Raw genomic sequence first — 13494 nt, forward strand, 5'->3', positions numbered from 1 at the left:
TCAGGAATGGGGGGCGGGCTGAAGGTGGCCCTTTTGGAGCTTTTCAGGGAGGGTTATGACGCTTTGCGGGGATGGAAGTGGGGGGAAGATGAGGGCTGGGCGCTTCCCTGTTTCTTTTAAAGCATCGTGCTCCACGGTGGGGGGGGGGAAAGGGATAGAGGGCGACGAAAGCAATAGGGGAGATACCGAAAGCCACTGTGTCGAGGCCTGAGAGTCTCACGTTCAGAGTAGCTGCTCCCCGAGCCATCCATCCTTCCTTGTTGGCTCGCATGCAGTAACCTCGGCGCTTGACGAGCGCAGCATCGAGGTGAATTGCGTGTGTGAGGGAGTCGTTGCGAAGCAGCCCTCCTCCGGCAGGCAAAAAGATCGTTTAAAACACGAGGTTGTTTTTTTTTGTTTTTTTTTTGTTTTTTTTTAAAAACAATAAACGAATTACGAGGGTTTTTTTTTAAAAAAAAAAAACTAATAATCTCAGAGACTCCAAAAGGATCCTTAGAGGAGCTTTTGTAGTCCGGCAATGGGTTTTTCCAGACAGCAGCTCATTTAAAAAACGGTATTAAAAGAGCTCGTTTTTATCGCCTTCAGCGTTCCTTGAAATGGAAGGTTTTATAGAACCGTGCAAGGCTCATGTGGTTGTAGGATCTATCACGACCGTTTTAAGTAGCGATTAATCATCCCTGAAAAGCACCCACGGGGCCATGCGTTTATTTTTATGCATCTGCCGGCTTCTGCAGACGTTTTTAAAGACATTTGTAATCTTATATTCACTTACCTGAAATATAAGCCAAACTGACTTTTTTTTAAGGGGGATTGCCCTGTAAATGGTATTAAAAATGTGCTCTAAGCCCCAAAATATTTACCTGAAATGAAATCTAAACGAATTAAATTTGTAATCCAGAAAAGAGAAGGTAATCTCAGAAAAACAGATGGTAAGGTAATGAGAAGATATGAGGAGATAATCTCAGAAAGACAGGTGGTAAGTTGACTTTAAGTGCATCTTTTGTGTTTAGCTTTGAAATGTGGTAATCTATAGCCTGTTAGCCGCTTTATTGTATTTCAAGTTTTAGGTGCTGGATGTAGTTTCTTTCTCTTGCTTTTCTCTCCTTGCTTCAGTCAAGATGCCCTCAATTAAAGAAGAGAAGGTGGCAATTGTGGCTAGGAGGGCCTTTACACAGTCTTATGCCCAGATCAGAAGGCTCTGTCCACAGTCACTCATGCCTCCCCACTGGACTACTGTAGAGTAACACACTCTACATGGGGTTCCCCCTGGAGAGTATCTGGAAGCTTCAAGGTGCAGAATATGTGTTTCTAGAACATCACATGTTGTACCTCTGTTCCACAAGCTGCATATGTTGCCACTTTGCTTCTGGGTCCAATTCAAGGTGCTTTAAAGCCCTTCGTGGTGTGTCACGAGACCGCCTCCCCCCATTACATCGGCCACTCCCTCTGAGCGGTTGAGAATTCAGACTGTGGGTTCTGTCTGCTAGGGATTTGCACTTGATGGGTACCAGGAGGTAAGCATCCTCCCAGTCCCAATGTGAGATGAGGCTCCATCCCTGTTGATGTTCAGAAGGTCCCTCAAGACCTGGTTTTGTTACCAGGCTGTCTCCCAGGGGACCAGTGAAATCTTATAACGGTTAATAAATGTCTGCAGTTAATAATTACTTTGCCATGCAGTTTTTTTTTCATTTTTAATGTTTGTTTTAAATTTTAAGAATGATTTTTTATGTATTTTAATTTATTATTGTATAACACCGTATTGGTAAACTGTCTATATTTTTAATAGTTATTAGAAATTCAGGGACTCTTCTTCGGCAACTTCTCTATGTGTGCTTGATTTTCATTTAAGTCATAACATTTTTATAATGTTCTTTCTGCATTAACATTTTTATTGAGTTATAAAGTAATGTAAAATACAAAGTAATACAAATACAAAGTAAATAGGAAAGCAGTGGGGAGGAAAAGAGGAAGGAGACATGAGGAAAGGTAAGAAAAAGAAGCATTGACTTCTGACTCTCTCTGTTACAGTAAAATAAGGTATTAACATCAAATCACAACTTTTTGCTTTTTCATAATAATGTGAACAAGCCACTTCTGTGGATATCTATCAGTCTAATCAGTAAAAACCCAAAGTCTCAGAGTTTCATTTTTCTTCTCCACATCAAGCACGAAGTTCAGAGGTGGTCTCCATGTGGAAACAAAAGTATTTATAATGTCCAGTCATGTGATTCCTGAAATATCTTTTATCTTTTTCTCTATTCTGTTTTATAGTTTTAAGGAAAAAATGTGTGCTGTGTTAATTTTAGAATTTGCAAAAATATTCCATAGATTTTATCATTATACCAAAGTAACCAAACCAGAACTGATTATTAATAATGTACTACCTGTTCTTGAAAATGCCACCTAACACTAACTTCTGTTATTCCCTTATATAGTTACAATAATTACTTGGGAACAGTTAGATTCTGAGAGGAACAACTAATGAATATATTTGAATCAATTGAATTATTTCCGAAGTATTTTGCTCATTAGTAAGACCATAATGATACATTAAATAATGTTCTATATTGTGTAATATAGTTTTTTGATAACTATGTCGTAGATCAGTATCTGGTTTCATCTAGTTGTTTGGGTTTCTTTTTTTCTTTTTACACAGTTTGAAGAAGAATTCCCTTACATGTTCCTTTTCTTTTCTGTTGTTTTTCTTTTTGCTGCATATTCTTCATTTTTCATATTTTCATCTGCAAAAGTTTTGTTTATTTCCTAATTTTAGATTTTTTTGAATATTATTTGGTCAGCCTTTTCTTCTTTACTTATGAAATGATCCCTTCTGCTTCTGAATTAAGCTGATTCCCTCAGCAATCTTTCATGGATCAGAAATGGTTCTGCATCTCTTTATTGGTTAATCTTCATTTTATCAGTCATATTTTGCTTGTTTAAATTATTCTTAATTTCTGAACATAAAACCACTTAAATTTGCCTTTTGAAACTTTGTTTTGGAAATACCATAATTGGAAAAACTAAAATAGGACTGTGTAAAGCATGTTTCACAACTGATACGTATAATCACAAAACAATTAGTATGCTTTCATTTTTCTATTCTTAAACTTTGGAATTTTAATAATCTGCCTTCAGCTTGCTTTTTATGTGAAAATAAATTAAGTAAAAGGTGTTTTCAAATATAGAATTATAGCCTCATTTAATCTTCTTTTAAATATAAGAATGAAGGGATGACACACTTTTTGATGGAATATTTATTTTGTTTAACTTTGCAATTCTACAAAAACATTTAAGACAAATTACATAAAGAAACTTAAATTTGAGCAACATTAAATAATTCTCGTCAATAGCACAAAAAAGGTTCTGCCTTGCAAAATGTTTTACTAGTCTGCTTTTTGAATACCCTAATAGAGTATTAATCTCTTTATCAGCCCCTATTAGAAAGTAAAAGCATGTCAAAAATTTAGCAAATTTATAGAATATGCAATATCTCATCTACACGAGTATTTGTTTCACTGCCCTATGTAGAAGAATCTTTAGCACAACTAGCACAGATACACAGCAGACCAACAACATATTCCTTTCCACTTCTGGCAGCTAACTTTTTATGTTGATTATGTGAGAAAACTTTTCATTTCCAGTGTGTCCAATCTATATAGAATTATAGTAGACTAGCATCTAAAGATGGGTGCTCTATGACTTTGTTGTTGACTAGAATGGTGGATGTCTGTTTTGTCTCCAGTCCATGTTTCCATGTTAAATATGCAAAAGACAATGTGTGCAACCAGTTCAGGAACCAAATGAAAATGCTGGAGGAAGGGGAGAATGATTTCCATTCTTCCTCCACCATTTCACTACACTATGTACATATTAGGTAGGTGGAAGGGCACTTCTGACATAGAAGCTAAGTAGGCCTTTAAAAGTGGTGTGACCATAGTTCATTCCCTTGCTTCTGACCTTTACAAAATTCCTTGTAGTTGCATATGATATGCACCATGGTTACAAGAAGAATGCTTAAATATAAAATTGCAGCAATTAATAATCCAGAAAATAGCATAAATAAAAACTCCAGCTCTGTAAACAGCAAAAAGAAAATATCATTTCAAGATAGACATTTTTAAAGAAATGTTGGAAATTAGCCTGAATACACCTTTCAGCAAGATGGACAGAAAACAAATTTAACAAATAGATAAAAATATATAAATGGAACACACATTATTACCTTCAGAAAGTCATATGGGAATGGATACCAGGCATTTGAACCCATTGAGCCTGTTTCACAAATGCAGTGCTGCTACAGAAAAGACCTATTAACCAATCATGTCCAAATCCTAGTTGGAAGAAGATTGCAGCAAACAGTCCTTGATTTATAGCTGTAACGAGTTATCCAGGTATTTTTCTAAGACCTTTTGGAACACCTCTACTGATCTAGTAATTAACATAATCAGCTTTTATGAGTACCAGGTTAAATACATTTCTAAAAAGTGGGTTGTTCAATCAGAAATACAATTTTAATGAAAATGATTTAAATCAATTTGATTGAATTTAATAGAGATTATATTGCTACACAATGTTGTGTGTGTACACATACACGTACATACATACATACATACATACATGTCTTCCTATTTAAACAATTGTAATGTCATCTGTGTAACTGCCTGGAACTACTGTTTTAACCCAGTAATAGAATAATGTCATCCTAAAAGGGGGAAGCAAGCTAAGGATCATAATGAAATATTTTTTTATTTGAGACCAATACAACTAGGTTTGATAGAATTAAATAGATGATTATTGGTCGCTGGCCCTAAATAATTTAGAATAAATCATTTTTACAGAAATTTGAGGAGATTTTATAACAGGTAGACACATTTTCTAGTACAGTCAAAAAGCTACATTAGTTGATAAGAATGCTTAAAAGGGTATTTTTCAGTTGCATAAAGATGTATCTGGTTTTGTCCAATGAGCCACTTCTGAATTAGACCCTAAAGAGAGCTGAAAATAACATTCTGTATGAACTTTTATCAAATGCATCTTCCACTAAACTGTTGTAATTACTCTGGATATTTTATTACAATGATAAAGAACATTTTAAGAAGTTTTAGATGGCTGAAGCTTTGTAAATTTTAAATGATAATATAAGTTATATGTTACTTTAATTTCCTTGTTTTGCATTTCCAAAGTACTTTGTTGTTTTATTCAAGTGATCCCAATTTTATTTGGTATCTTTTTATATTTAATCTTTGGCACATTGGGAAGATCTTTTTAAGGATACATTTCAGTTCCATTATTTTATTTTATAATACACTACATACACTACTATAATACACTACCTTTATTGTGGAGTTTCAGATTAAATCAGATTCCTTTACTACCATCATAATTTATTTGACAGGAGTCAGAAGTGAACATTAGAGCAAAAATGTGTTTCCTTGATGTCAGTTTGAGGTAATTATGCTGAGAAAGACCTCTGTCAATATTCTGCAAGTGAGAGGTGACTTCATCTCTGCCTTACAGTACTAGATTCAGTGAAGAAAAACTCCTTTCCAGAAACTGAAGACTCAGCAGGCCTCAGAGAGAGCATTTGGAGGTATAATTTGTGCTCCAGATGGCCCATTGCGCCAGAATATTACGAACTTTTTGAAAGTATAAATATTTATGGCAATACATATCTTGATCCAAGCTACTATTTCAGTATATACTTTTTCTGAATGTTGTTATTCGTGTAAAATAGCAAAGCCCTGAATTCACTTTCTTAGGATTCTTTTATTTATTTTGTAGTGAATAAGTCCAGAAGAGCTGTTATTTCTGTTTATCTTATCTAAATTAATATTTCTTCACACATTATCCTCAAAGGAGGAATATAAAGATAACTTTCATAGGAGATTCTCTGTAAATACTCAGTAATGGACATTTCAAAAGATTCATGGTTCTGAATCTGATTGTTCTCTGCTTTTTTTTTAGGTTCTTTTTAAAATGTCTTTTCCACCTCACTTAAACCGTCCTCCAATGGGAATCCCAACCCTTCCCCCTGGAATTCCACCTCCACAATTCCCAGGTTTTCCTCCACCTGTACCTCCTGGTAAGTTACATCAGAAACTCATCAGATTAGCCTCATTTTTCCATCATGAATTAATAAATATTTTAAATAACTAAATATAGTTGCATTGGGTAGTTAATAAGGAAAGTAATCTTTATAAATATAGTTTTCTTGCATTTCTATTTAGTAGATGTTAGTAGGTGTTTTAAAATTGTGGTTGATTTTTGAACATAAACTGTTAACACAATCTCTTTTCACAGGGACACCAATGATTCCTGTGCCAATGGGTATTATGGCTCCTGCACCAACGGTAAGCATAATATAAAATACATCTTGTGTAAACTTTATGGAAATAATTGCAAGATTTGATTACCTTTATGTCATCTTTCAAAATAATATTAGTGTCTAACAGAAATAATAGCAATTAATAGTAATCAGTTACAAAAATATTGAACACTGCTACCCATCTGGTGCAAAGCTAGATCACCCGCTGTAGTATACCATGGATAGCACGCATGTGTGAGCAAAACGAACTAGCAATCTTAGGCTGCCAGAACTACTCTGTGGTAAAAAGCATTGTAGACTTCCCTGGTTAGGTACAGCCATACACTTAAAAAATTTAAAGTGATCATCAAAGATTGATCAGTATAATAGTTGCCTATATTTTACAAACTTAGGGTCATATTCAGGAACACAGGACTCCCCTTTCTTTGAAAAACTGCTTCTACTCTTTGTCATGTTTTAAACTAGGTTAAACCTAACTAAATCTAACTTCAATTATTGTTTGCAAAACAATGAGATCATTGATAAATTGGAATGATCATTACCGTTGCCTCAATAATCATGGTTAAAGCCAAGAAGGAGAGAGTTTTACAATAAAGAAGAAGAAATGGGAGTTTCTTAATTGGCATGCTCCAAAAATAAAAGAAAAATCACTTCTAAAGAGTAAAAATTATATTTGCGCTGATCCCCAGAAGATCATTAAGTTGTTTGAACACAGGAATAGGTAATTAGCTGTTGGAGCACTCCCCAATGCTGTGCCCAAATTTGGTGGCAAAACTTTGTATCAAAAATGCATAATAGATGCACTAACTTTAAAATACACTATTTGCTACTCTAAACATTTCAAATCCCCAAAATGGAGGAGAAAAGCAAATACTAAACATGATTGGGTGCAATCCAGTGAGCCAAAATAATAGCTTTTAACAAACTCACTCCAAATTTCCAAAAAATGACCATCTATATTTTAATTAATACTTCCAAATTTTAAGAAAAGTTATTCCTCTCAGGTGGCATTTTAAATATGAAGAATATATGTAGAATATTAAAAATGTATAAATTTAAATAGAAATATTCTGAATTTCTATATAATTTCCCATTTGGATTATTTTTGTATGCAGTTTGATTTTTGCCGAATCAACTGAAAAAAAATTGCATGAAATCTCTGTTGTAGAAAAAGCTATTTAGGCAAAATTAATGAATACTGATCTTCAAAGTAAATGTGACTCATGATTTATATAGTATTTGTTTTCAGTAATGTATTGTTATTTGACCATTTTGTTGATATGTTAAATAATGTGGTTCTTCTGTATTTCTGGACTTTTTCTTCTAATGAAGATACGATAAGGATTTTTCCTCTCTGAAATTTAACATAGGAATCTCTTTATTTTCAGGTATTGGTTCCAACTACAGTGTCGATGGTTGGGAAACACATGGGTGTTAGAAAGGAACATCCAGGTCTAAAGAACAAAGAAAATGATGAAAACAGTGGCCCCACCACCACTGTCTTTGTAGGCAACATATCTGAAAAGGCATCAGACATGCTTATACGACAGCTTCTTGCTGTAAGTAACATAACAGTATTAGAACTTAGTCCTGCAGATCTCAATTTGGGTATTTTGACATCTATTTTGTTATATTTGTGTATTGATCTAAAATGCTCGTTGGCCAAGATTTAAACTTGCAACTTATGTCATTTGATTTCCATGAAGAATTTTTCATCTCAGCTTCATATGATAGTGAAAAGTTCCTCTCATTGTCTATACACTCAAAAACTATCATGTAGATGTGGGGGACTTGGTGCCTTTCAAATATTTTGGATGCTAGTTTTTGTGAACCTCAATTGACACAGCCATTGATAAATGATAGTAGTAATTACAGTAATTACAGTTCAAAGTATATGGATTACCCAATATTATCTCTTGCTGCATTAGCCAAATAAATTTCCATTCCACTACTGCTGCCATCGTGCCTGGCCCTGGACCTGACAAAACATCCTTCATAGGGGCTAGAAATATTGCTCAGGCATGGTCTATGAAATCAGAATTTGGATGATACAAGTAGCAATATTTTGCAAAGAAAATACTTAATAGAGTGGCTAATTGTTAAGTGTTGTTTTCTAGGGACCACGTGGATAAATGTTTTAGCAATCAGATGTGGCTATTTCAAGAACAGTCTTTCAATCCACCTTTTGTCATATTTCTATCTTGCTAATTATACTCATTTTTTCTATGTCAGCTTATGTACTATATTCTCAAAATATGTGAGTTTTTCTTTCTGATCATTTTGAAAGAGCATTAAGTCTTTATTTGGACCAGGATTGACTGATTCTTGCAGTTCATGGTACTCTTAGTAACTGTCCAAATCCATAATTCAGGGACCTCTGTCTTCTTTGTATGATAATTCAATGTATTAATCGTTAACAGGAATTAAGCTAGAAGGCATTCCTTAGAAATAAAACTACTTAGGGAAGGCTATTTTCTTCTTATGATGCATATTCAACCATTTTTCATTAACATTTATGCCTTGTAAACAATGTTTTTCAGAAATGTGGATTGGTTTTGAGTTGGAAGAGAGTTCAAGGAGCATCTGGGAAACTCCAAGGTATGTGCATTTTCTTTTTATATACAAACACATCTATATATGTATAAATTCATATGTATAAACATACAGGGTTTGGAAATAAATTTTCTCAAATTTATTTATTTGTCATATTTAAGAAGTGCCCATCTCCCTCATAAAGGGACTCTGGGCAGTATACAATAAAATATTAAAAGCATAGAAGACAGTATGTAAAATTTGAAAGAAGCAGGGAAGTTTAAAAATTGATTAAAAGGAGAGGGGAAGGCTTTCAGGCCTTGCTATCAATAGTAGTGAGAAAGATACATAATAGGAGGTCTTAGTTGATAATTGCAGTTGGCTTATTGAATTGTATTTGCACAATGCTATGGTTTTCAGTGGTTGTCTTAGTACCATCAAATTGGTGACTATTTCAGGTACTCTAGTTCATATCTTTATAATCATTATGTTGCAACAACATAAATCACTATGTCATTTTGAAATTTATTAATGCAGTTAATCAGCTATTTTGGGCTTTTACTTAAGAGACAGCAACATAGAATACATGCTCCTAACTTAAAACACTTGAATATATAGGATTGACTAGACATATTTTCTAAATATTTAAAAATGTACTTAATATATTTTATAACACATAAAATAATTTGCATTGAAAAGCAGTCCTGTAATTGTCAATACAGTTATTTGCCTATATGGCTTCTAAATTTATGTTCTAAATTCTCAATTATTTCTAGCTTTTGGATTTTGTGAATATAAAGAACCCGAATCCACACTACGTGCACTGAGATTGCTACATGATCTCCAGATTGGAGAAAAGAAGCTACTTGTTAAAGTTGATGCCAAAACAAAGGCTCAGCTGGATGAATGGAAAGCAAAAAAGAGGGCGTCCAATGGGGTATGTATACAAATTAAGAAATTTATAAATAGAAAATAATTGACAGACATACTTTCCCTATACCTTTTTTAAAAAACTTTGTTTCTGTTAGGTCTTGCATTGAGTTTATGATTCTTTTGTAGATTAAGCTCCACGTACTCCTTTGTTTTCCAGTTTTCATGATCAGGAGTTATAATAAATTCTGTAACATTTGCTAAATGTTATAGATTTTATTTTTTACCTTACAAACGTGAATGTATGTTAGGGATTTATATTTGGAAGCTGTGGGCCACCTTCTCATGTTTAGGCCATTTGAATACGATTGTTGTCCATAGAATTAAAAATACCAGTGCTTTGACATAATTCATTTAGGAAAAAGAGATCACATACATTCTTTGTTTAAGGAATTTAGTTTTACACATGCAGGCTTATCATTCGCTACTGGGCACTGTATCTATATGAAGTATCCAGCCAGCACAATCAGCCAGTCACAATCAAATTGTTAATCTAAATAATAGCCATAATTTTGAGCTTGTGCCATTATGACAAGTCAAGAAATTTTCTGTTTGGAAGTTGTGCGCTGTAGAACAAAGAAAGCTCATAGAGCAAGTCCTTGTTTAGCAACTGCCTTGATAAGTGTCCATTCACAAATTATGTGATAAATGCTAGTTTAAAAATCATTTTCTGATCAATATGTACACTTACAGCCAAATATTTGTGCCTGACAAGAATAAACGCAGGAGAGTAATACTGGCAAAGCTCCATGAGAGAACTTTATCTAAAATGATAGCAGCAACCAAAGATCTTCGCAGCATCTTTCTCAATCAAATGGTTTGCTTAGTGACCATTTTTCTTAGCAACCATTTGCCAGAACCACTTGCAGTTGCTAAATGTGGACCACCTTTATTTTCGTTTCTGTTATCTTTAAAACTCATGCATTTCATGTAATCCTGAATAAAAAAAGATTGATATTTCAATAAGATTTAAAGCCTTTTATTTTTATGAGTTGTCGCATACATTTCTTTTGAAAACTAGAAGAATTAATCAAATTAGTTCTGAATAGCTTTCACTTTACAGAATTATTTTAATGTCACCTCTCCAATACCCTCTATTAATTCTTTTCAAGCTGTTCTTAATATGACAGCTCCTCTGTCAGCTGTAATCCCTTCCCTTCTCCTTCCCTTGCTTCTTAGCTACTGCTGTTTAGTGAGATTTTCCTTTTTCTGTTCTTTGTTTCTTCACTTGGCATTTGACTGGATAAACTGTCTTGGAATTTAAGGTGAGAGTCCCTTTGTTTTCTCTCTAAAGAAAAGTTTTAACAATAGTTTTAAGCTCACCAATCATTTGTTACTGTTTATTTTAAAGATTTTGAAATAGCTTTAAAGAATATTGAATGGGGCACAGTATTTCTTGAAAATTAATATATACATTAATTTAATAAATATGTTTCTCTTCATAATCAGGTTTTGTTTGCTATTAGGATTGCAATCAGTGTTGCAGTGTCATCTTTAGGAATATGAACAAGTGCTGGCGGTTTTATGAGGAATTATTGAAAAAATTAAATTGATTAATTCAGTTTTTTGTATTTGTAATTATTATAAGCAATCTCGTTCAAAATGTTAGAATGTGTTAAATGTTTTAAAAACTAAAATGATGTAAGTTGAAGGAGGAACAGGGGGACAGACTTGTTCCAGTTGTTATAATATATAACTGTCTTGGAAATTATATTTTAGCACTGTTTAGAGACAATATGTAATAGAATACAAATAAATTACATGTACATAAGATCAAATTTATTAATATGTGCTACAATTACACATTATTTGGAAATCAGGTTTTATAGATTTAAAATTACAGCTCGAAGACAGCAAGCCATATGACAAGGTTCATATGAAACCGTTTCTGTAATTTCTGTTTTATTAAAATAGGGTTGGACTATACAGGTAGTCCTCGAGTTAAGATCACAATTGAGCCCAACATTTCAGTTGCTAATCAAGATAGTTGTTAAATGGGTTTTGCCCCATTTTAAGACCTTTTTCGCCACAGTTAAGTGAATCACTGCATTTGTTAAGTTGGTAACGCTTGTTAAGTGAATTTGGCTTCCCCGTTGAGTTTGCTTGTCAGAAAGTTGCAAAAGGTGATCACATGACCCTAGGGCACTGTAACTGTCATAAATATGAGCCAGATGCCAAGAGTCTGAATTTTGATCATGTGACAATGGGAACACTTCAGGGGTCATAAGTGAAAAACACTCATAAGTCATGTTTTCCAATGCCATTGTAACTTCAAATGTTCACTAAATGAATGGTTGTAAATCGAGAACTACCTGTATTAACTTGGATTATCGATATACAGAAATTATATGATTTGCTGCATGTAAAGGTTAAGCAAATGCATGCCACTTAATCTTTTTTTCTGAGTGTATACTTTATAGGGCACAAGTTTAATTAAAAGTGTTTTTGCAAAGTTTCACTATGCATGTTTTCTGTGAGGAGGGAAGATAAAAAGCAGCATCTCTCACAGTCAAGCTGCAAATTTAATAAGATCATCTGAGTAGATGTGCAGCACTGCCATTAATTTCTCAGTTTTGATATTGTGAGGAATCTAGGACTTGTTTTGCAGCTGTGTGGAAAAGCAGCTGAAGAATGTTAGGTTTTCATGCCCAGTTATTAATAACTCTTCCTTTACCCTTTGCTGCCTCGCTCACCAAAGACCACTGATGCAGTTTTTGGCAGTGGCATCTAAGGGTACATGACTCATTTACCTTTCCACAGGAAAACCTTGGGATAGCACCATCCATCCCATAAAAGCCCTACATCTGACTTTTCATAAAGGAAAAGCCAGCACATGAGATTGATAGATAGGGGCATGGTAACTATGTTTTCAGTAATTCCAGCAGATATTGTTTCATTCATGCTCATTGCTTGATAGTTTTGATGCAATACAGGTAGTCCTCAAGTTACGACCACAAATAAGCTCAAAATTCATGTTGCTAAATGAAACTTTTGTTAAATGAGTTTGCCCCACTTTACAATTTTTCTTGCCACAGTTGTTAAGTGAATCATCATGTTTGTTAAGTTAGTAACATGGTTGTTAAATTAATCTGGATTCCCCATTGATTTTGCTTGTCAGAAGGTCACAAAAGCTGATCACATGACCCCAAGACACTGCGTAAATATGAACCAGTTGCCAAACATTTGAATTTTGATCATATGACCATGGGGATGCTGCAATGCTTGTAGGTGTGAATAGCAGTAATCAGTAACTTTTTTCAGTGCCATTGTAACTTTGAATGGTCACTAAATGAACTGTTTGCAAGTCGAAGACTACCTGTAATGATAATGATTATGTTGCCTTAGCTGTGTAGGGGAATTAAGAGGGTAAAAATAGAAAAGTTTGTTTGTTTGTCATTTCCATTATGACATTATTTGTTTGTATTGTTTCTTAGAACTCCAGGCCAGAATCTGCAGCCGATGATGATGAAGCCCTGGATGAAGAAGCAAAGAGAAGAGACCAGCTAATTAAAGGGGCAATTGAAGTGTTAATTCGGGAATATTCCAGCGAGCTCAATGCCCCCTCTCAAGAGTCTGATTCTCATCCCAGGAAGAAGAAAAAGGAAAAGAAGGAGGACGTATGTGTTTTGATTTTGGACACAAACAGATTTTCTTCATCTCTCCTTATAATAAGGGCCAAACCTTGTGCCATACATTAGCTCAAAGCA

At 34.1% G+C, this 13494-nt stretch overlaps 1 protein-coding gene across 8 annotated transcripts in view; it reads left to right on the forward strand.

The window, feature by feature from the left end:
- RBM25 (RNA binding motif protein 25) overlaps nucleotides 1-13494 on the forward strand; it is a 32027-nt gene that overhangs the window by 220 nt on the left and 18313 nt on the right. For 2 of the 8 annotated variants that reach the window (XM_087921744.1, XM_087921747.1), the window contains exons 2-9: nucleotides 899-976; nucleotides 5518-5590; nucleotides 5965-6082; nucleotides 6301-6350; nucleotides 7714-7884; nucleotides 8866-8923; nucleotides 9634-9794; nucleotides 13222-13404. In XM_087921744.1, the coding sequence (XP_087777870.1) occupies nucleotides 5977-6082; nucleotides 6301-6350; nucleotides 7714-7884; nucleotides 8866-8923; nucleotides 9634-9794; nucleotides 13222-13404 (729 nt within the window). In that variant the 5' untranslated portion in view covers nucleotides 899-976; nucleotides 5518-5590; nucleotides 5965-5976. The remainder of the gene's footprint in view (nucleotides 1-898; nucleotides 977-5517; nucleotides 5591-5964; nucleotides 6083-6300; nucleotides 6351-7713; nucleotides 7885-8865; nucleotides 8924-9633; nucleotides 9795-13221; nucleotides 13405-13494) is intronic. The other 6 variants (XM_026709078.2, XM_026709102.2, XM_087921745.1 and 3 more) reach the window with 3 other exon arrangements.

Source organism: Pseudonaja textilis, chromosome 1 (assembly GCF_049901715.1).
Source record: "Pseudonaja textilis isolate UNSWEBS1 chromosome 1, rPseTex1.2, whole genome shotgun sequence".
Taxonomy (NCBI): domain Eukaryota; kingdom Metazoa; phylum Chordata; class Lepidosauria; order Squamata; family Elapidae; genus Pseudonaja; species Pseudonaja textilis.